Source organism: Haliotis rufescens, unplaced genomic scaffold (assembly GCF_023055435.1).
Source record: "Haliotis rufescens isolate VD_foot unplaced genomic scaffold, xgHalRufe1.0.p SCAF_1, whole genome shotgun sequence".
NCBI classification, from domain to species: domain Eukaryota; kingdom Metazoa; phylum Mollusca; class Gastropoda; order Lepetellida; family Haliotidae; genus Haliotis; species Haliotis rufescens.
The window spans coordinates 252,255-274,901 of NW_025963779.1; the positions used below are offsets into that span (position 1 = coordinate 252,255).

The following is a 22,647-nucleotide window of genomic DNA, read 5'->3' on the forward strand; positions in this document are numbered from 1 at the left end:
TCCCATCCAGTTCTCCACATTACACTGCTGAGTCTATATGAATTACTGGGTTCTTTTGAACCTGAATCAAACCTTACAATTGTACTCATCCGACTATTAAATAATCCTGTGTTTTATCCAATAGGGATGATACCAGGTGTTGTCGAACATGTGAGCGTAACCTCCCCCACCCGTGGCACCCGTCCAAAACACAAATATTGTTCACCAGAAAAACACAACTTTCAGACACACCTTACAGACACACCTCAATAAACACCTGAACATTGGGTGCAAACCTAATTTGGAAATTCCATCGGACAGCATTAGTCACTGTTGTCACAAATTTGGAAATATCCTCAAGAAAGTCTACCATAAATGGTTTTAAAAGCTTTACTGAAGCCATGAATGTTGTAACCCTGATCAAACAACTTTTGAGAAAGAGTCGTAAGACGCTCTTTGAAATCATAGAAAGAGCATGCTCGATTGTACCTCAAAGACTGGAATATTGTTTGACCTTATGGGGAAGTTGACTTTTGGATAGTTGAAGTGTTTACTCTTTACAGTCTTGTTGAATCTTTATGCATAGATCTATGATGCGGTTTGATTGGTCTCTTTCGTTTACAGAGTTGCGTCCCTTGGGCACGCCAGAACCGGTTTCGAATCCCGGTTCGCCCCGATTATGTTTCTAGGTTTGTCAGTACCATACCCGTGCTCGTGGGTTTCACCGAAGTGGTAAACGTCTGAGACCTGCAGCACTTTGAGCTTTCCTCCCATATTAAGCTGACACCCTGCGATATAACTGGAATACTGTTAAAAGTGGCGTTAAACCAAACTCACTCACTCACTCACCCATTGGTCTCTTTTTATTTCTGCTTGTTGTTGGTTATTCAATGGAAAGGAGTTGTCTGCTCGACCATTATTAAACAGTCGATCAGATTATCGATGAACCTAAGGCTTAAGTTAAACCTCTTGGTCAAGTTCACTTGTTTTGATTGTGCCAATCCGAACAGAAATATGCAGAAAGAAACAGATCATGCTTCTAATATTTTACGACGTTTCATCAACCACTTTCTCACAAAAGTGTCGGTCATAATAAGTCTTAACCTGAAAAGTAATCTGTGGACCACATTGCTTGGTTTCGATTTTATAATATCTGTTGATATATTGGACGGAGAGAAATATGGAGGAAATATCTGTGCGTCTATTCAACATTTCAACATTTCAAATGGAAATAAAATGGAAAGGCATATCTTCCGCTGGTAGTCAGGAGGCGGTGTGCTCGTTCTTGTAATCCACGAAGATATAATGTGTGACAGTTGTGTTTTATACTCTTTAACAGGGCAATATTTGGGCTTCACAGGATTTATTACATGCTTGTTTTTACATTTACAGTAAGTGATCAGCAGTGTTTGCTCGTCAACGTAAGCCGGCAAGTAGGGCTTTACTGATGGACAACCTCGAATTGTAGAGCCTCAACATATGGATACTGAAGTGAAACCGGTCGTAAATTTCCCCGTTACAACGTCCACCGCATTGAAACCCAACGTTTTTTTCTCCGTTACAACGTCCACCTCAGTGAAACCCATCGTTAATTTTCCCGTTACAACGCCCACCGCAGTGAAACCGTTCGTACATTTCCCCGTTACAACGTCCACCTCAGTGAAACCCATCGTTAATTTTCCCGTTACAACGTCCACCTCAGTGAAACCCATCGTACATTTCCCCGTTACAACGTCCACCTCAGTGAAACCCATCGTACATTTCCCCGTTACAACGTCCACCTCAGTGAAACCCATCGTACATTTCCCCGTTACAACGTCCACCTCAGTGAAACCCATCGTTAATTTTCCCGTTACAACGTCCACCTCAGTGAAACCCATCGTACATTTCCCCGTTACAACGTCCACCTCAGTGAAACCCATCGTTAATTTTCCCGTTACAACGTCCACCTCAGTGAAACCCATCGTTAATTTTCCCGTTACAACGTCCACCTCAGTGAAACCGTTCCTACATTTCCCCGTTACAACGTCCACCTCAGTGAAATCCAACGTATATTTCCCCGTTAAAACGTCCACCGCAGTGAAATCCAACGTATATTTTCCCGTTAAGACGTCCACCACAGTGAAACCAATCGTATATTTCTCCGTTACAACGTCCACCGCAGTGCTTCCCTGTTGGCGTCTTCTAGAAAACCAGAATGATGAATCTCACAACAGTGGTTACCGGAGTAAATGGTGTAGTTTGACCGTCTGTTGTTGATGTGAGTGTTGTTGATGAAGTTGTCGATGCCTCAGTTGGTGTTGTCGTTGTTGTGGCTGTACTCGTTGATGATGATGCTGTATCTGTTGCAGGGAAGGTGGTTGTTGGTGTTGTCGTTGTTGTGGCTGTACTCGTTGATGATGATGCTGTATCTGTTGCAGGGAAGGTGGTTGTTGTTGTCGTTGTGGTTGTACTCGTTGTTGATGATGCTGTATCTGTTGCAGGGAAGGTGGTTGCTGTTGTCGTTGTTGTGGCAGTAGTCGTTGCTGTGGTTGTTGTGGATGTAGTTGTTGGTGTTGCGCATGTAGCACAGCAGAGCAGCAGTTGAGAGGCGGTGTACGCTCCACACTGTCCGGCCTGGCAGCCAAATGCGGGGTCATCACCCTGAGGACAGCTCGCTGCGGGGAGAGGATGGGGTGTCATAAATATACAAACATTTCAAACGTGCAAAGTATTGTGTACCATTCAAAAGGACAACGACTCCAGCGAAAATCAAACATTACTCTTCGGGAAATCGTTTAAAACACACCGATAAAAAAAACTAGGGGACTACAACTAGGGGAAGGTGCATCCCATGTGGTGTTATTACTACCGTAGACTACAACTGGGGGAAGGTGCATCCCATTTGGTGAACTTACTTCAGTAGAATACAACTGGGGGAAGTTGTATCTCATGTGGGGATCTTACTACAGTAGAATACAACTGGAGGAGGTGCATCCCATTTGGTGGTCTTACTACAGCAGATTACAACTAGGGGAAGGTGCATCTCCTGTGGTGGTCTTACTCCAGTAGATTACAACTGGGGGAAGGTTCATCCCATGTGGTGGTCTTACTACAGTAAATTACAACTGGGGGAAGGCGCATCCCATGTGGTGGTCTTACTCCAGTAGATTACAACTGGGGGAAGGTTCATCCCATGTGGTGGTCTTACTACAGTAAATTACAACTAGTGGAAGGTGCATCCCATGTGGTGGTCTTACTACAGTAAATTACAACTGGGGGAAGGCGCATCCTATTTGGTGGTCTTACTACAGTAAATTACAACTAGGGGAAGGTGCATCCCATGTGGTGGTCTTACTACAGTAAATTACAACTGGGGGAAGGCGCATCCTATTTGGTGGTCTTACTACAGTAAATTACAACTGGGGGAAGGCGCATCCTATGTGGTGGTCTTACTACAGTAGAATACAACTAGGGGAAGGTGCATCCCATGTGGTGGTCTTACTACAGTAAATTACAACTGGGGGAAGGCGCATCCTTTGTGGTGGTCTTACTACAGTAGAATACAACTAGGGGAAGGTGCATCCCATGTGGTGGTCTTACTACAGTAGAATACAACTAGGGGAAGGTGCATCCAATTTGGTGAACCCTCTACAATAGAATACAACTGGGGGAAGGTGCATCCCATGTGGTGGTCTTACTACAGTAGAATACAACTGGGGGAAGGTGCACCCCATGTGGTGGTCTTACTACAGTAGAATACAACTAGGGGAAGGTGCATCCCATGTGGTGGTCTTACTACAGTAGAATACAACTAGGGGAAGGTTCATCCCATGTGGTGGTCTTACTACAGTAAATTACAACTGGGGGAAGGCGCATCCTATTTGGTGGTCTTACTACAGTAGAATACAACTAGGGGAAGGTGCATCCCATGTGGTGGTCTTACTACAGTAGAATACAACTAGGGGAAGGTGCATCCCATGTGGTGGTCTTACTACAGTAGAATACAACTAGGGGAAGGTGCATCCAATTTGGTGAACCCTCTACAATAGAATACAACTGGGGGAAGGTGCATCCCATGTGGTGGTCTTACTACAGTAGAATACAACTAGGGGAAGGTGCACCCCATGTGGTGGTCTTACTACAGTAGAATACAACTAGGGGAAGGTGCATCCAATTTGGTGAACCCTCTACAATAGAATACAACTGGGGGAAGGTGCATCCCATGTGGTGGTCTTACTACAGTAGAATACAACTAGGGGAAGGTGCATCCAATTTGGTGAACCCTCTACAATAGAATACAACTGGGGGAAGGTGCATCCCATGTGATGGTCTTACTACAGTTGAATACAACTGGGGGAAGGTGCACCCCATGTGGTGGTCTTACAACAGTAGAATACAGCTGGGGGAAGGTTCATCCCATTTGGTGGTCTTACTACAGTAGCATACAACTGGGGGAAGGTGCATCCCATGTGGTGATCTTACAACAGTAGAATACAACTGGGGGAAGGTGCACCCCATGTGGTGGTCTCATTGCAGTAGACTATTACTGGTGGAAGGTTCATCCAATGTGGTGGTCTTACTGGAGTAGAATACAACTGGGGGAAGGTTGATCCTACGTGATGGTCTTACTAGAGTAGAATACAGCTGGGGGAAGGTTGATCCCACGTGATGGTCTTACTAGAGTAGAATACAACTGGAGGAAAGTAGATCCTACGTGATTGTCTTAATAGAGTATAATACAACTAGGGGAAGGTGCATCCCATGTGGTGTTCTTACTAGAGTAGAATACAACTGGAGGAGATGCATCCCATGTGATGGTCTTACTACAGTAGAAAACAACTGGGGGGAGGTGCATCCCGTGTGATGGTCTTACTACAGTAGAATACAACTGGGGGGAGGTGCATCCCATGTGATGGTCTTACTAGAGTAGAATACAGCTGGGGGGAGGTGCATCCCGTGTGGTGGTCTTACTAGAGTAGAATACAGCTGGGGGGAGGTGCATCCCGTGTGGTGGTCTTACTAGAGTAGAATACAACTGGGGGGAGGTGCATCCCATGTGATGGTCTTACTAGAGTAGAATACAGCTGGGGGGAGGTGCATCCCGTGTGGTGGTCTTACTACAGTAGAATACAGCTGGGGGGAGGTGCATCCCATGTGATGGTCTTACTAGAGTAGAATACAGCTGGGGGGAGGTGCATCCCATGTGATGGTCTTACTAGAGTAGAATACAACTGGGGGGAGGTGCATCCCATGTGATGGTCTTACTAGAGTAGAATACAGCTGGGGGGAGGTGCATCCCGTGTGGTGGTCTTACTACAGTAGAATACAACTGGGGGGAGGTGCATCCCGTGTGGTGGTCTTACTACAGTAGAATATAACTGGGGGGAGGTGCATCCCATGTGATGGTCTTACTAGAGTAGAATACAGCTGGGGGGAGGTGCATCCCGTGTGGTGGTCTTACTACAGTAGAATACAGCTGGGGGGAGGTGCATCCCGTGTGATGGACTTACTACAGTAGAATACAACTGGGGAAAGGCTCATCCCATGTGATGGACTTACTACAGTAGAATATAACTGGGGAAAGGCTCATCCCATGTGGTGGTCTTACTACAGTAGAATACAACTGGGAGGAGATGCATCCCATGTGATGGTCTTACTACAGTAGAATACAACTGGGGAAAGGCTCATCCCATGTGGTGGTCTTACTACAGTAGAATACAACTGGGAGGAGATGCATCCCATGTGATGGTCTTACTACAGTAGAATATAACTGGGGGAAGGTTCATCCTGCGTGATGGTCTTACTAGAATACAGTACAACTGGGGGAAGGTGCATCCCATGTGGTGGTCTTACTACAGTAGAACTAAACTTGGGGAAGGTTCATACCATGTGATGGTCTTACTACAGTAGATTATAACTGGGGGAAGGTTCATCCCATGTGGTGGTCTTACTAGAGTAGAATACAACTGGGGGAAGGTGCATCCCATGTGGTGGTCTTACTACAGTAGAATATAACTGGGGGAAGGTGCATCCCATGTGGTGGTCTTACTAGAGTAGAATATAACTGGGGGAAGGTGCATCCCATGTGATGGTCTTACTAGAATACAGTACAACTGGGGGAAGGTGCATCCCATGTGGTGGTCTTACTAGAGTAGAATATAACTGGGGGAAGGTGCATCCCATGTGATGGTCTTACTAGAATACAGTACAACTGGGGGAAGGTTCATTCCATGTGATGGTCTTACTACAGTAGAATATAACTGGGGGAAGGTTCATCCCATGTGGTGGTCTTACTACAGTAGAACTAAACCTGGGGAAGGTTCATACCATGTGATGGTCTTACTACAGTAGAATACAACTGGGGGAAGGTACATCCCATGTGGTGGTCTTACTACAGTAGAATACAACTGGGGGAAGGTGCATCCCATGTGGTGGTCTTACTACAGTAGAACTAAACTTGGGGAAGGTTCATACCATGTGATGGTCTTACTACAGTAGAATATAACTGGGGAAAGGCTCATCCCATGTGGTGGTCTTACTAGAGTAGAATACAACTGGGGGAAGGTGCATCCCATGTGGTGGTCTTACTACAGTAGAATACAACTGGGGGAAGGTGCATCCCATGTGGTGGTCTTACTACAGTAGAATATAACTGGGGGAAGGTGCATCCCATGTGGTGGTCTTACTAGAGTAGAATATAACTGGGGGAAGGTGCATCCCATGTGGTGGTCTTACTACAGTAGAATACAACTGGGGGGAGGTGCATCCCATGTGGTGGTCTTACTAGAGTAGAATATAACTTGGGGAAGGTGCATCCCATGTGATGGTCTTACTAGAATACAGTACAACTGGGGGAAGGTTCATACCATGTGATGGTCTTACTACAGTAGAATATAACTGGGGGAAGGTGCATCCCATGTGGTGGTCTTACTACAGTAGAATACAACTGATGGACGGTTCATACCATGTGCTGAACTTACTACAATAGAAAACGACAGGGGGAAGGTGCATACCATGCGGTGGTCTTAGTACAGGTGAATACAACTGGAGTAGGTGCATCCTATGTGGTGGTCTTACTACAGTAGAATACAACTGGTGGAAGGTGCATCTCTCGTCTCACATGTAATGTACGAGCAGAACTTAGTCTAACCTTTCAAATTATGAAAAGTATAACATAAGCATAATATTTTAAAATATCAACTTAAGTTCTCACGTGACCTTGGTTTAATGAGTAAATCCCTTTCACCGTCAATCTAATCATGTGTTTCTACTGAGGTACAGGTTTCAAGCCCAGCCAGCTGCTTAAACTTTTGCAATTTTTATATTTTATCTACATCCTGGCTCCTGATCACATGATCACAAGCACATGTTGTGGGTAGGACAGAAGCCCTCCATGTTGTCAAGAGTTCATGGGTGGTTTATGGCAGAACACAGATGTGAGTTTTTGTTTCCTTACCTTTATATTGTCTTCATGTACAAATGAAACATTTGATTTATTATTATTTTGCAACTTGGAATTAGATTATTGGTATACTTTAAACGGATCAGGTTTGTGTTGAAAACTTAGCAAGTGTTTTGTTTCTCGTTGTAGTTTTCTGAACCTCATCATCACCAACGAATGTATAAGATAACACTAACGCTAACGCTGCAACGTTGTGGAAACGAAAATATGAATAAAATTTTGGTGAGCGTATCGTTCTATGTTTCTTGCCGCAACAAGATGAAGTCGGACCAAGGGAAGGAGGCTGGCGGAGACTGACTAATTAAGAAGCGGAGGCTGACGTATGAGGACACGGGAGACGGAGGCGGATAGGGGGGTGGAGGCTGGTTAAGGCTGATGGCGGCGGACATGGAGGATGGGGGATGATGGCGGCTGACATATGCGAAGACGACTGATGGAGGCTGATCGAGTTGGACATTGCAGATGGAGGCTGATGGGGGGCAGATTGAGGCTAACGGTTGCGGATGCGGATAGATGCGGGTGACTCACGTGCTGTTGCAGGGGCGGCGGCATTGCTGACACACGCTCCACGATCACACCACTGTAAGAGAGAGAGACAATGAGTGTAGGATTAACACAATTGTGGTAGAAGCTGGCGTAATTAGTATGAATCTAGTAAAAGATCTACTCCTGGATTCTAATACATAGCAGTTATAAAAGGTGGCTTACACAAGTTTAAAACTGTCGGTCCATGTGCATAATGGGGACATTTCGGAGGTAGTAGTAGCAGTAGCAGTAGCAGTAGTACTAGTTGTAGTGGTAGTAGTAGTTGTAGTAGTAGTTGTAGTAGTAGTTGTTGCAGTAGTTTTAGTTGTAGTAGTAGTTGTAGTAGTAGTTGTCATAGTAGTAGTAGTAGCAGTAGTAGTAGAAGTAGCTGTAGTAGCAGTAGAAGTAGCTGTAGTAGCAGTAGTAGTTCTAGTAGTAGTAGTAGTAGCAGTAGCAGTAGTAGCTGTAGTAGCTTAGTAAACGTACCTTCATACTGCCACATGACGTTTGTTCCGCCGCCAGCTCAAGGGTGCAGGAGTTGACGTTGCCATCGGTGCCGGAGCAGTACAGAGTTTGACACATTGCGTCGAAGAGGGTACCCGACTGATAGAACGTCTACAACACGACACAGGGAAATTACTAAGATGATTGAAGATGATAACCAGGACACTGGAAAGAATCTACAAAAGTTAACGGGTTGCACAGTAATCGATGCAGCATTATTGAAAGATCACGAAACAAGCCTACCCGGCAGAACCTCGACCCAGTCCCGACGATGCGTGCGCACTGTGCGTCAGCGTTGGTGACCTGGCCTGCCCGCAGCCCATTGGTGGGGAGAACAGATCCCCCAGGGTTCGGTGTGAGAGTGCAGGCGGCCCTGCAGAGTAACATTAAAAAGTCACTTGAAACATTACATGCAATAATTCACGTACGTAACTGTTTTACATTCTCCTTCCGCAAAGCGATCTCATAGCTCGTTATCGTAATTTTAACGCTTGCTTAAACATAGAATTATAAAAGTCATAGAGCTAAGATCGTGGAACAAACATACATATACTCTCCAAAAAAAGTAGGGGATCATGAACTGTTATGATCTGTCGTCATAGGAAAAACTTTGAAAACTGACTTCACAATTTTTAGATCTATGCTTCAGTATTCAGAGTGACGAAACACTCTCCACAAGACTGGATGACAAGAGGGATGTCTTCAACTTTTCAATATTCAACATGCGATTTCTATTGAGCAGTATCCCTGCAGCCCAAGCCCTTGGTACCCAGCTTTTGAGGTACACTCCAGCATGCTCTTTCTACCAAGATTTCCAATGAACATGACACGCTGTAGAAACTCATGTTTGTCCAATCGTGGTGGCATGACGGATTTTTGATCAAGTCGTCTCTCTTGGTTGTTACATCCTTACATTACACCGCTATGTTCTATCGAGTGTCATGTGACACGCAGCCTTTCATCTTATTCTACCCATTACCATCACGTGACACGTCTTTGTATTCTTGTAAACATCTATTGTTTTCGAATTGCCTCATCTTGTTTTGGAGAGGAAATACCACCAAGAGTATGTGAAAACGTTGTGTCGCCATATATTTCCAATACTGCATGAGTGACTCACTGCGGCGATGTCAGGTAGCTCCTGATGGCCGTGACAGAACAAGTGGAGAATGACCAAAGATTGCCAGGATTGGGGAGGGTAGGGAAGTTAAGGATCGCCGTCATAACGAAGTTGTCAGCGTCGTTGCAGCCAACAAGGGAGTCGTGGCGGGCACTCAAGCTGCAAGTACGAAATAAGATACTATGTCAATGTAGTGAGCTGCCTGTCATACATCTAAAGTGGGTTAATGTAGATGTAGAGATATATAAATCTATATAGTTTGTGAAGCCTATTCTTCGTGAAACTGGATGTACTCGTATATAGTTTGAGAATCCCTTAGTGTTACCTCCACACCTGAAGATCCCAACACTTACCTGTGGCCGAGTTCATGGGAAGCTATAGCGCCCGTGAAACCATCAAATGTGTTTTCGTTCAAGGAAACTCCGATGTCCAAACACACAGCATTAAGGTTAGCAATTCCTGAAACAACCAATGCATGAAACATTGAAACATTAGGAAGGGATAAGGGTGTCAGATACACGGAGGGTAGAGTATGTTGTGTTGAATGTGTAGACAAAGGGGAGCGAGATTGGTGTATGGTAGAGTCACGGTTCTGTGTGTAATGTTTAGGAATATGGGAGATAGATTTATGTATGTTTTCGGAAGATATTCAAGATGAAGAGGAACCGTGACTTCAAGATCAGAGCTCCAAAGTAGAAGTTCCTTCGTGTTCGGAGAATATGGTTCTGGCTATGGGCAGATTTGCCTCCCGTATGACAGGTTGTTGTGTGCACAACATATTCTCGATCGTGGGCTTTCACCGACATGTTGAACGTTTGCGCGCGTGGCTTTTTCGCCAACATTGGAGTGCCCTGATGTTACATATGTCACTGACGTCACACGCACCTGCTACGTTGGTGTTCCCGTTGTCCTGAAGGTTAAGTCTGCAAGAGACGTGACGTATAAGTTAAACAATGATTATCTTCCCACAGCAAGTCATAACAGACGTTTATATAATATAATTGTTCATGTATTTATACAGCTTTTAAATAGTAAAGGTCATTTTATGAAACTGTCACTTGATGAAGGTTTTGTTATGAAAATGCCTTCTGTAAAGGTCCTATTATACGATACCTTGTGAAGGCCATAAAATGGGAGGCGGTGCCACTGGCGCCAGTGTTTGTGATAAAGTTGCTGAAAAGGTTGAGGGCGGCATCGTCTTCAACTAAATTCCCAGTTTTGATAGTTTCTGTCCATGGCGAATCTGAAGGAGTCTGTGGAAAGAAAAACCCATTAGTATCTAGCTCCATCAGGTTTAGGGTTAGGGTTAGGGTTAGGGTTAGGGTTAGGGAAAGGGTTAGTATTTACCGTCATCAGGGCTAGGGTTGGGGTTAGCGTTAGCATCTAGCTTCGTCATGCACGACAGTAAATAATTCAGTGCTTCAACGATGATTTTTGAAATAATAGTATTATTTAACCCACTATTCTAAAGGAATTTAACAGGTATTTTAGAACGTTGCAAATGTTTCGTATGTATTTTCAAATAGTTGTAGTCACGATATGGTTGAAATACTGCCGATGTGACTCTACATTTTAACTAACTCACTCACACTAAATGCAATATTTAAAGACTTGCTGAATGCTTTTGAGTATTTTATTTACAGTTGAGAGAGCGGGGTGATGACAGACAGGGTGGGTGATGAAAGAGAGGTGTGGGTGATGACAGACAGGGTGGGTGATGAAAGAGAGGTGTGGGTGATGACAGACAGGGTGGGTGATGAAAGAGAGGTGTGGGTGATGACAGACAGGGTGGGAGATGAAAGAGAGGTGTGGGTGATGACAGACAGGGTGGGTGATGAAAGAGAGGTGTGGGTGATGACAGACAGGGTGGGTGATGAAAGAGAGGTGTGGGTGATGACAGACAGGGTGGGTGATGAAAGAGAGGTGTGGGTGATGACAGACAGGGTGGGAGATGAAAGAGAGGTGTGGGTGATGACAGACAGGGTGGGTGATGAAAGAGAGGTGTGGGTGATGGCAGACAGGGTGGGTGATGAAAGAGAGGTGTGGGTGATTGAAATCGGAGAGGGTGATGACAGACAGGTGGAGGAGATTAACATAGGTGAGGGTGATGACAGACAGGTGGAGGAGATTGACATAGGTGAGGGTGATGACAGAAAGGTGGAGGAGATTAACATAGGTGAGGGTGATGACAGACAGGTGGAGGAGATTAACATAGGTGAGGGTGATGACAGACAGGTGGAGGAGATTGACATAGGTGAGGGTGATGAGAGACAGGTGGAGGAGATTGACATAGGTGAGGGTGATGACAGAAAGGTGGAGGAGATTAACATAGGTGAGGGTGATGACAGACAGGTAGAGGAGATTGACATAGGTGAGGGTGATGACAGAAAGGTGGAGGAGATTAACATAGGTGAGGGTGATGACAGACAGGTGGAGGAGATTGACATAGGTGAGGGTGATGACAGAAAGGTGGAGGAGATTAACATAGGTGAGGGTGATGACAGACAGGTGGAGGAGATTGACATAGGTGAGGGTGATGACAGACAGGTGGAGGAGATTGACATAGGTGAGGGTGATGACAGAAAGGTAGAGGAGATTGACATAGGTGAGGGTGATGACCGACAGGTGGAGGAGATTGACATAGGTGAGGGTGATGACAGACGGGTGGAGGAGATTGACATAGGTGAGGGTGATGAGAGACAGGTAGAGGAGATTGACATAGGTGAGGGTGATGACCGACAGGTGGAGGAGATTGACATAGGTGAGGGTGATGACAGAAAGGTGGAGGATATTTAAAGGAGAGGGTGATGACAGACAGGTGGAGGAGATTGACATAGGTGAGGGTGATGACAGACAGGTGGAGGAGATTGACATAGGTGAGGGTGATGACAGAAAGGTGGAGGAGATTGACATAGGTGAGGGTGATGAGAGACAGGTAGAGGAGATTGACATAGGTGAAGGTGATGACCGACAGGTGGAGGAGATTGACATAGGTGAGGGTGATGACAGACAGGTGGAGGAGATTGACATAGGTGAGGGTGATGACAGACAGGTGGAGGAGATTGACATAGGTGAGGGTGATGACAGAAAGGTGGAGGAGATTGACATAGGTGAGGGTGATGAGAGACAGTTAGAGGAGATTGACATAGGTGAGGGTGATGACAGACAGGTGGAGGATATTTAAAGGAGAGGGTGATGACAGACAGGTGGAGGAGATTGACATAGGTGAGGGTGATGACAGACAGGTGGAGGAGATTGACATAGGTGAGGGTGATGACAGAAAGGTGGAGGAGATTGACATAGGTGAGGGTGATGAGAGACAGGTAGAGGAGATTGACATAGGTGAAGGTGATGACCGACAGGTGGAGGAGATTGACATAGGTGAGGGTGATGACAGACAGGTGGAGGAGATTGACATAGGTGAGGGTGATGACAGACAGGTGGAGGAGATTGACATAGGTGAGGGTGATGACAGAAAGGTGGAGGAGATTGACATAGGTGAGGGTGATGAGAGACAGTTAGAGGAGATTGACATAGGTGAGGGTGATGACAGACAGGTGGAGGAGATTGACATAGGTGAGGGTGATGACAGACAGGTGGAGGATATTTACAGGAGAGGGTGATGACAGACATAAAGGAATGGTGGAAAGAAAGAACGCTAACTGTTGCAACGTCGAGGAAGCTGGTCCAGGTGTTGACGATGATGGAAGCGTCCTGTTGGTTAATTGTGGTGTAGCGCAGTTGAATCTGAATCAACAACGAACATATATTATGGTCATTATAGCCTAAATGTTACATGCAGTGGCACAACTGAACTAATTCAGCTTAACTAATGCAGTAGCCAATAACAACGTATCTTATAACTTCACTGAATTATTGCAGTCGACTTTATTACACGGACTAGTAACGAGCTGTGGTAGTTTGTTGGTATTTGCTTTCCAGAAGCGCACTATCATTATTATTTGGAGAAGTTAGATGATGTACATGTATACAGATGATTCTAGCTATTGATGTCCTTGCACTCACCGACTCCTCAATAAAGGCGTAGTAGATTCTCATTAATGACATGGCGGCGGTGGCGTCATTAGCCGCTTCCGTCAAAAAACTGAAATAAGAAAACCTACTACAGAAACAGTCCAGAATAAGTTATGCCTACTTTCGCCACCCAAACCGATAGTCCAATGAGCATAATTATCGAAATATTCGTCACTCTATATTTGTCAGTCAAACTATAGTCACAGCTCAAGCTCTGTCGACTTGCATAACTACAGTAAACCTTCTATCTCTGTCGACTTGCATAACTACAGTAAACATTCTATCTTTGTCGACTTTCATAACTACAGTAAACATTCTATCTCTGTCGACTTGCATAACTACAGTAAACATTCTATCTCTGTCGACTTTCATAACTACAGTAAACATTCTATCTCTGTCGACTTGCATAACTACAGTAAACATTCTATCTTTGTCGACTTTCATAACTGCAGTAAACATTCTATCTCTGTCGACTTGCATAACTACAGTGAACATTCTATCTTTGTCGACTTTCATAACTACAGTAAACTTTCTATCTCTGTCGACTTGCATAACTACAGTAAACATTCTATCTCTGTCGACTTTCATAACTACAGTAAACATTCTATCTCTGTCGACTTGCATAACTACAGTAAACATTCTATCTCTGTCGACTTGCATAACTGCAGTAAACATTCTATCTCTGTCGACTTTCATAACTGCAGTAAACATTCTATCTCTGTCGACTTTCCTAACTGCAGTAAACATTCTATCTCTGTCGACTTGCATAACTACAGTAAACATTCTATCTTTGTCGACTTTCATAACTACAGTAAACTTTCTATCTCTGTCGACTTGCATAACTACAGTAAACATTCTATCTTTGTCGACTTGCATAACTACAGTAAACTTTCTATCTCTGTCGACTTGCATAACTGCAGTAAACATTCTATCTCTGTCGACTTGCATAACTACAGTAAACATTCTATCTCTGTCGACTTTCATAACTACAGTAAACTTTCTATCTCTGTCGACTTGCATAACTACAGTAAACATTCTATCTTTGTCGACTTTCATAACTACAGTAAACTTTCTATCTTTGTCGACTTGCATAACTACAGTAAACATTCTATCTTTGTCGACTTTCATAACTACAGTAAACTTTCTATCTCTGTCGACTTGCATAACTACAGTAAACATTCTATCTTTGTCGACTTGCATAACTACAGTAAACATTCTATCTTTGTCGACTTTCATAACTACAGTAAACTTTCTATCTCTGTCGACTTGCATAACTACAGTAAACATTCTATCTTTGTCGACTTTCATAACTACAGTAAACTTTCTATCTCTGTCGACTTGCATAACTACAGTAAACATTCTATCTTTGTCGACTTTCATAACTACAGTAAACATTCTATCTCTGTCGACTTGCATAACTGCAGTAAACATTCTATCTCTGTCGACTTGCATAACTACAGTAAACTTTCTATCTCTGTCGACTTGCATAACTGCAGTAAACATTCTATCTTTGTCGACTTGCATAACTACAGTAAACTTTCTATCTCTGTCGACTTGCCTAACTGCAGTAAACATTCTATCTCTGTCGACTTGCATAACTGCAGTAAACATTCTATCTCTGTCGACTTGCATAACTGCAGTAAACATTCTATCTCTGTCGACTTGCATAACTGCAGTAAACATTCTATCTTTGTCGACTTGCATAACTACAGTAAACATTCTATCTCTGTCGACTTGCCTAACTACAGTAAACATTCTATCTCTGTCGACTTTCATAACTGCAGTCAACATTCTATCTCTGTCGACTTGCATAACTGCAGTAAACATTCTATCGTTGTCGACTTTCATAACTGCAGTAAACATTCTAGCGTTGTCGACTTGCATAACTACAGTAAACATTCTATCTCTGTCGACTTGCATAACTACAGTAAACATTCTATCTCTGTCGACTTGCATAACTGCAGTAAACATTCTATCTCTGTCGACTTGCATAACTACAGTAAACATTCTATCGTTGTCGACTTGCATAACTGCAGTAAACATTCTATCTCTGTCGACTTGCATAACTGCAGTAAACATTCTATCTCTGTCGACTTTCATAACTACAGTAAACATTCTATCTCTATCGACTTGCATAACTACAGTCACAGCTCAAATTGTCGACTTTCATAACTATAGTAAACATTCTATCTTTGTCGACTTTCATAACTACAGTAAACTTTCTATCTCTGTCGACTTTCATAACTACAGTAAACATTCTATCTCTGTCGACTTTCATAACTACAGTAAACCTTCTATCTCTGTCGACTTTCATAACTATAGTAAACATTCTATCTCTGTCGACTTGCATAACTGCAGTAAACCTTCTATCTCTGTCGACTTGCATGACTACAGTAAACATTCTATCTCTGTCGACTTTCATAACTATAGTAAACATTCTATCTCTGTCGACTTGCATAACTGCAGTAAACCTTCTATCTCTGTCGACTTTCATAACTACAGTCACAGCTCAAATTGTCGACTTTCATAACTATAGTCAGCCCTCAAACTCTGTCGACTTTCATAGCTACAGTTAACCATATATCTCTGTCGATTTTGATAACTAAGTCACCACTCTGTGGAAATCCTTACAAAGAATAGTCGGAGAAGTCGGAGTAGATGCCGAGATCAACGTAGTACTGTGTGGCCTGACGTCGGTGACGGTGGAGGAGGGTTTGATCTCTTGAGATGTCTGGAAAAGTAACTCATCATAGAACATAGCAAAAGTACATACAATGAAACTTGGAGTGCAGCAGTAGATGTAGGTGACGAGTCTCCCACTCACACTGGCGGAGTGCAGCAGTAGATGTAGGTGACGAGTCTCCCACTCACACTGGCGGAGTGCAGCAGTAGATGTAGGTGACGAGTCTCCCACTCACACTGGCGGAGTGCAGCAGTAGATGTAGGTGACGAGTCTCCCACTCACACTGGCGGAGTGCAGCAGTAGATGTGGGTGACGAGTCTCCCACTCACACTGGCGGATTGCAGCAGTAGATGTAGGTGACGAGTCTCCAACTCACGCTGGCGAAGTGCAGCAGTAGATGTAGGTGACGAGTCTCCCACTCACGCTGGCGGAGTGCAGCAGTAGATGTAGGTGACGAGTCTCCCACTCACGCTGGCGGAGCGCAGCGGCAGATGTAGGTGACGAGTCTCCCACTCACACTGGCGGAGTGCAGCGGCAGATGTAGGTGACGAGTCTCCCACTCACACTGGCGGAGTGCAGCAGTAGATGTAGGTGACGAGTCTCCCACTCACACTGGCGGAGTGCAGCAGTAGATGTAGGTGACGAGTCTCCCACTCACACTGGCGGAGTGCAGCAGTAGATGTAGGTGACGAGTCTCCCACTCACACTGGCGTACTTGAGCTGCGGATGTCTTGACTGTTCTTTACTTAAAGCTTCAAAACCCTTGAATAGCAATCGTTAATCCTCTAGTTAATGGAGGATGAATTTTGTCCTTTTCAGAGTCTTTGCAATTTAGGTAAATAAAATAACAGCTGGATTTACTCCGAAAGTCGATCTCAACCACTGGTACACCAGTGGAGTGAATGAGGATTTGATTTGAAATCCGAAAAAAACGCGAACGTTGCAGGATCTTTCCCGCTCAAGCCAAATACGAGGACAAGGGAGCACGACCTCCCTAGGGACGAACCATTTGATATATTGCGACAAGGTACAGGACTGAAGCATAATACATTTCTTTCAATAATATTCGGGAACAATATTCTTTTCGATAAACTGATCATTGTGTATATTTCACACAGGAACTACGACGTTCTTACAACTGATCATAGTGTATATTTAATTACAAGAACTACGGCCTTCCTACAACCGATCATAGTGTATATTTCATACAGGAACTACGACTTTCCTACAACTGATCATAGCATATATTTCATACAGGAACTACGACTTTCCTACAACTGATCATAGCATATATTTTATACAGGAACTACGACTTTCCTACAACTGATCATAGTGTATATTTTATAAAGGAACTACGGCCTTCCTACAACCGATCATAGTGTATATTTCATACAGGAACTACGACTTTCCTACAACTGATCATAGAATATATTTTATACAGGAACTACGACTTTCCTACAACTAATCATTGCGTTTATTTCATAAAGGAGCTACGGCTTTCCTATAATTGCTTAGTGTATATTTTATATACAAGAACTACGACTATCCTACTAATCATACAGTGTATATTTCATGCAGGAACTACGACTTTCCTACTATTCATATAGAGTTTATCTTATACAGAAACTACGGCCTTCCTACAACCGATCATAGTGTATATTTCATACGGGAACTACGACTTTCCTACAACTGATCATAGCATATATTTCATACAGGAACTACGACTTTCTGACAATTGATCATAGTATATATTTTATACAGGAACTACGACTTCCCTACAACTGATCATTGTGTATATTTTATACAGGAACTACGATTTTCCTACAACTGATCAAAGTCTATATTTTATAAAGGAACTACGACTTTCCTGCAATTGATCATAGTGTATATTTTATAAAGGAACTACGACTTTCCTACAACTGATCATAGTGTATATTTTATATACAAGAACAACGGCCTTCCTACAACAGATCATAGTGTATATTTTGTACAGGAACTACGTTCACCACTGACCATATAACATATTACGTTAACGACAGGCAACAGCCAGTCCCGACCGCCGTAAAAACAGATTCCATTGGGCATAAGGTAAAACATCAGTGAAAATTATATAAGCAGCTGATTACACAAAATCAGCGATGACATCAGTTGTTGGCGAAAAGGGTAAGCATGTCTGCACTACCGGTAGCACGCGGAAACTATAAACTTTGTTTTACGATGACTTACCCCCCTGCTGACTGCGTACACTTCTTCTACCACGCTGGCTGGTGAGGAAGTTACTTGGGACAGCACGAGCGTCGTGGGAAAGGTCATAATGCTTGACAGGGCGCAGTTCGTGGCGATTGGGACCAAACTGAGCACTCCGTTTGTCTACTTGGTGTCTCTGTGGCCAAATCTTGAAGAGTTTATCCTTGTGATGGAATGTTCCCGCCTGGTGAACACAGAGCATACAGAATACACAGGCCGCCATGTTATATTAGTTCACACCCTGGCAGGCCAAAGCCGATCACATAGAAGTACGCTTCTGTAAGCAGTTATCAATGGTCAGTTATCAGTGGTCAGTTATCAATGGTCAGTTATCAGTGGTCAGTTATCAGTGGTCAGTTATCGGTGGTCAGTTTCATGAATATCTGAAGCAGTCATACAGAGAGGGACTGACGGTGAGGAAACGTTAATCTTTAAATCCACTCAACTAAACATTCGAAACCATGTCTGTTTGTTGTCGATAGCAAAGACGGGGGGACTTAGAAATAAGCACGGCAGTCATGGTTGGACTGTTGTCTCCGGAAGTTCTACTTACTGCCTGGTACCCACCGTCACCTGTCCGCGACACGATGAGGGCCGAGCCACGAGAAGGGTCTTGGTAGATTGCCACGTTCTGAAATACATATTGCATGTTGTAAAACTGCATTCTATTTTGTAAGGTTACATTGTGCGACAAAGTTTCAATTTAAGGAAGGACATGGGTTGAACTGTGATTCTTGTAACATATGAGCCTTACTTCATTCTTCGACAAATTATCCTGCCGAGTTCTCTCCCCTTTGTGTCTGATGTAAACAGGAATAGACTCCATATCGCGTGCACTTCGGGTCATGTTCAATGTGATGATCGAGTCGTCCAGTTTAAACCGGAAACTTAGTGAACCCGGAAGTCCGGCAACGCTTCGCTTCTGCCGTGTGTGCGCAACCGCAATGAGATCTACGACATCTGCAAAAGCAACAATTAAAGTTAAGCAACCTTTACGTCACCGAACATTCACGTCACCGAACATTCGTGTCAATGAACTTTGACGTCACTGAATATCACGTCAATGAACATTCGCGTCAATGAATATTCACGTCACTGAACATTCGCGTCAAGCAACATTCACGTCAAGCAACATTCACTTCAGGCAACAACTCGCGTCAAGCAACATTCACGTCAAGCAACATTGGCGTCAAGCAACATTCACGTCAACCACCAATCACGTCAAGCAACATTCACTTCCAGCAAGTTGTATGGCTTACGGTAATTGGTTGAGGAATCCAAAGTAGCCTTCTTTGACTACGATAGTAAACACTTCCCTAACTTTCGTGTCATACGTGTACACCAGACCATAAAACAAACTCGATCACACCAAAGGATTAGAAATGTCACTTTGAGACTATTTGGAGGCATGGGTGATTTTGACGACTATATTTATTTCTTTTCACCAATCTAAGACTTTGTAAATTCATTATCTGATGAATGTATTAATAATTCAATTGATGAATATTCATTTATGGCATCTGATATGACTGAATCTGAACTCTTAGAAGCCATCCATAATATGAAATATGAAACAAATACCTGGATATAGTGGTTTGCCAAATGAATTTTTCTAACATATACCCCCACTTTGTATTAAAATTATACAATGCTGTCTCACGGACTGGAATGTATCCCGACCAGTGGACATATGGTGTTACCTTGCCTATTTATAAGAAAGGAAGCTCCAATGATCAAGGAAACTTTAGACCTATCATAGTATTGGAAGTTGCAGGGAAAATATTTGCAAAACGTATCTGCTCTAGATTAGCATTAAGAGCTGATATTGAGGATAACATGATAAATAAACAGGTGGATTTCCAGACCTTAGATCATATATTTTGAATACTGTAATCAAAATGTACTTATTTCAGAATTGGAATCGTTTCTAATGTGCATTTACGGATTTAAAGGCTACATTCGACCCTGTCTATTGTATTAACTTTGGCATGAGGGGGTTAAGGGTAGACTGTATGGATTAACCAAACATATGCAAACTTGTATGTCAATGGATGTTGGCTGTACAGACTTTTTTATATGTAAATGTTGATTGAGCCAGGGATGTCAAATATCACCTTTTTCAATTCTTTTCAATGATATTGTAGTCGTTTTAAATTATGATGGACAAAGAGGAATTACCTTGGATCAAATGGAGTTGTTTATATTGCTGTTTGCTGATTTTACTTCAGTTGGCCTACAAAAGCGTTTAGATAAATTTGATATCTATTGTAACAAATGGAAATTGAAGGTTACTAAAAGTAAAATCATTGCTTTTAGAAATGGTGGGCCATAACGGTGTTATGAAAACAATTGCTTTAACACTAATTCTCTTGAAATAGTGTCTTCCTATAATTATCTGTGTGTGCATCTTTCTTCATCTCGTTCATGATACTTTTGCGCAACAAGCTTGGACAGTTATCCTAATATTGCAATGTAAATCCTTTATGTCTTAAACAATTCCTGTAAGTATACAGCTTCATATTTGTTATATTAAAAACATGCCACTTTTTTATATGGATCTGAGGTAAGGGGTTTCCACCCATCCCCAGATGTTGATACAATTCATGACGGATTTTGTAAGTCAGTATTTGGTCTTAAACGCCAAACCCTGAATAAATCTGCGAGAGGGGAGTTTGGGCGATTTACATTGAAGGTTTTCCAATATAAGAGAATAATTACTGATTGGTTGCGATTGTTGAGCCAAAATTCAAATATTATTCTTAAGCATGCGTACTGCTTCGAGTGCAGCAAGGGCTTAAGGTGCTAAAAACGTCTAGATAAAATAGTTTTGGAGAAGTTTGGCTCCATCAAGGATTTAGCTATGTTAATTTGACCATGTTTATTGGTTATTGACCAGTTTGTAAAACGCTGTAAAGATATTGATGTACAGATATGGAACGATAATATCACAGCTTCTTCAAAGTTTATCGTTTAGAAGGTTATGATTTTTTTATTCACAATATGATTTATCTTAAAACGTTTGCTAAATTTAGATGCTCTAGTCATACTTTAATGATAGAAATGGGTCAACAGTATAATATTAACAGATATTGAAGATTCTGTCCATTTTGCATACTTTAGTATTAATAGTAGAATCAGAATACCATCATTGCCTCCAATGTATTATACTTTGTATAATGGTCCGGTGGCCTTATAACGGAATAATCAATAGAAACATATAATTACATAGCATTAAATGGGCTGGATTATTTCCACATAATGGGTCCCGATGTCCCGCAGTGTACCAAAGACCTACCTGATACTCCAAATTGTGACTCGTCCATGAACGACAGAGGCCGCACTGGCGTCACAGCCACCAACATCAGCACAAGCAGCATCGCGACGACCATGGCGGAAAATACCTTAACACGTTACCACTTTAACAGACTAAAACGTATTAAGGGAAATATCTGCTCTGACAAACGGAACCAGTCAGGTATGTGTATGTTACAGTTGATGTACGCTGCCACACTGCAACGCTCTATATACCCGTGTAATATCTCTCATTTTTACTTCACTGATAATCGTGGTCATTTTGATGCTATCGTGCTTTGCTTGATAAGGTCGGTGCCCCGAGGACCCTGGTCAGTGAGGGCTGAGATAACCAGAGCTTTACTTTTAGTGAACTTTTTTTTATGATATCATTCAAGTCTTAGAAAGGCATTTAGAAGTGATACACATAAGCAAGGACTTTATGGATCTGTGTCTTTATTATGGGGAACACAACGTTTCGGAGTATATACTTACTCCTTCATCAGCTTTGCGTCACTAGTTTCAAACTGGCAACTTCCATTCCAGACTATGTATATATATATATTTGAATAAGTCATACAGCCCTAACCATAGTTTTGTGTTTAGCTCTAGAGTTTGTATGATTAGAAAACATATTCCGCAAACAATGTAACATAACAATATGGATATTTCAGTTTTCAGTTTTTTTTATTAAAACGTGTTTTTATCGTTATCTGTCGTGACGTTTCCGATCACGAACGCTGATACAACTTAATTTCGGTTATCCGAAATACTCGTTAATCTGACATAATCATATGCAACCAACCATGTCGGATTAAC

At 42.8% G+C, this 22,647-nt stretch overlaps 1 protein-coding gene across 1 annotated transcript; it reads right to left on the reverse strand.

Annotated features, from left to right (window-relative positions):
• Positions 1 to 1,266: 1,266 nt before the first annotated feature.
• LOC124125413 (mucin-5AC-like) lies at positions 1,267 to 22,027 on the reverse strand. The gene is made up of 15 exons (XM_046488723.2): positions 21,833 to 22,027; positions 19,292 to 19,497; positions 19,091 to 19,168; positions 18,517 to 18,721; positions 16,239 to 16,338; positions 13,599 to 13,677; positions 13,236 to 13,319; positions 10,686 to 10,825; positions 10,458 to 10,495; positions 9,926 to 10,031; positions 9,573 to 9,731; positions 8,696 to 8,825; positions 8,435 to 8,563; positions 7,952 to 8,003; positions 1,267 to 2,636 (listed from the first exon to the last, which is right to left on the reverse strand). The coding sequence occupies exons 1-15, from the start codon at positions 21,924 to 21,926 to the stop codon at positions 2,164 to 2,166; spliced, it is 2,073 nt and encodes a 690-aa protein (XP_046344679.2). The 5' UTR covers positions 21,927 to 22,027; the 3' UTR covers positions 1,267 to 2,163.
• Positions 22,028 to 22,647: the final 620 nt, after the last annotated feature.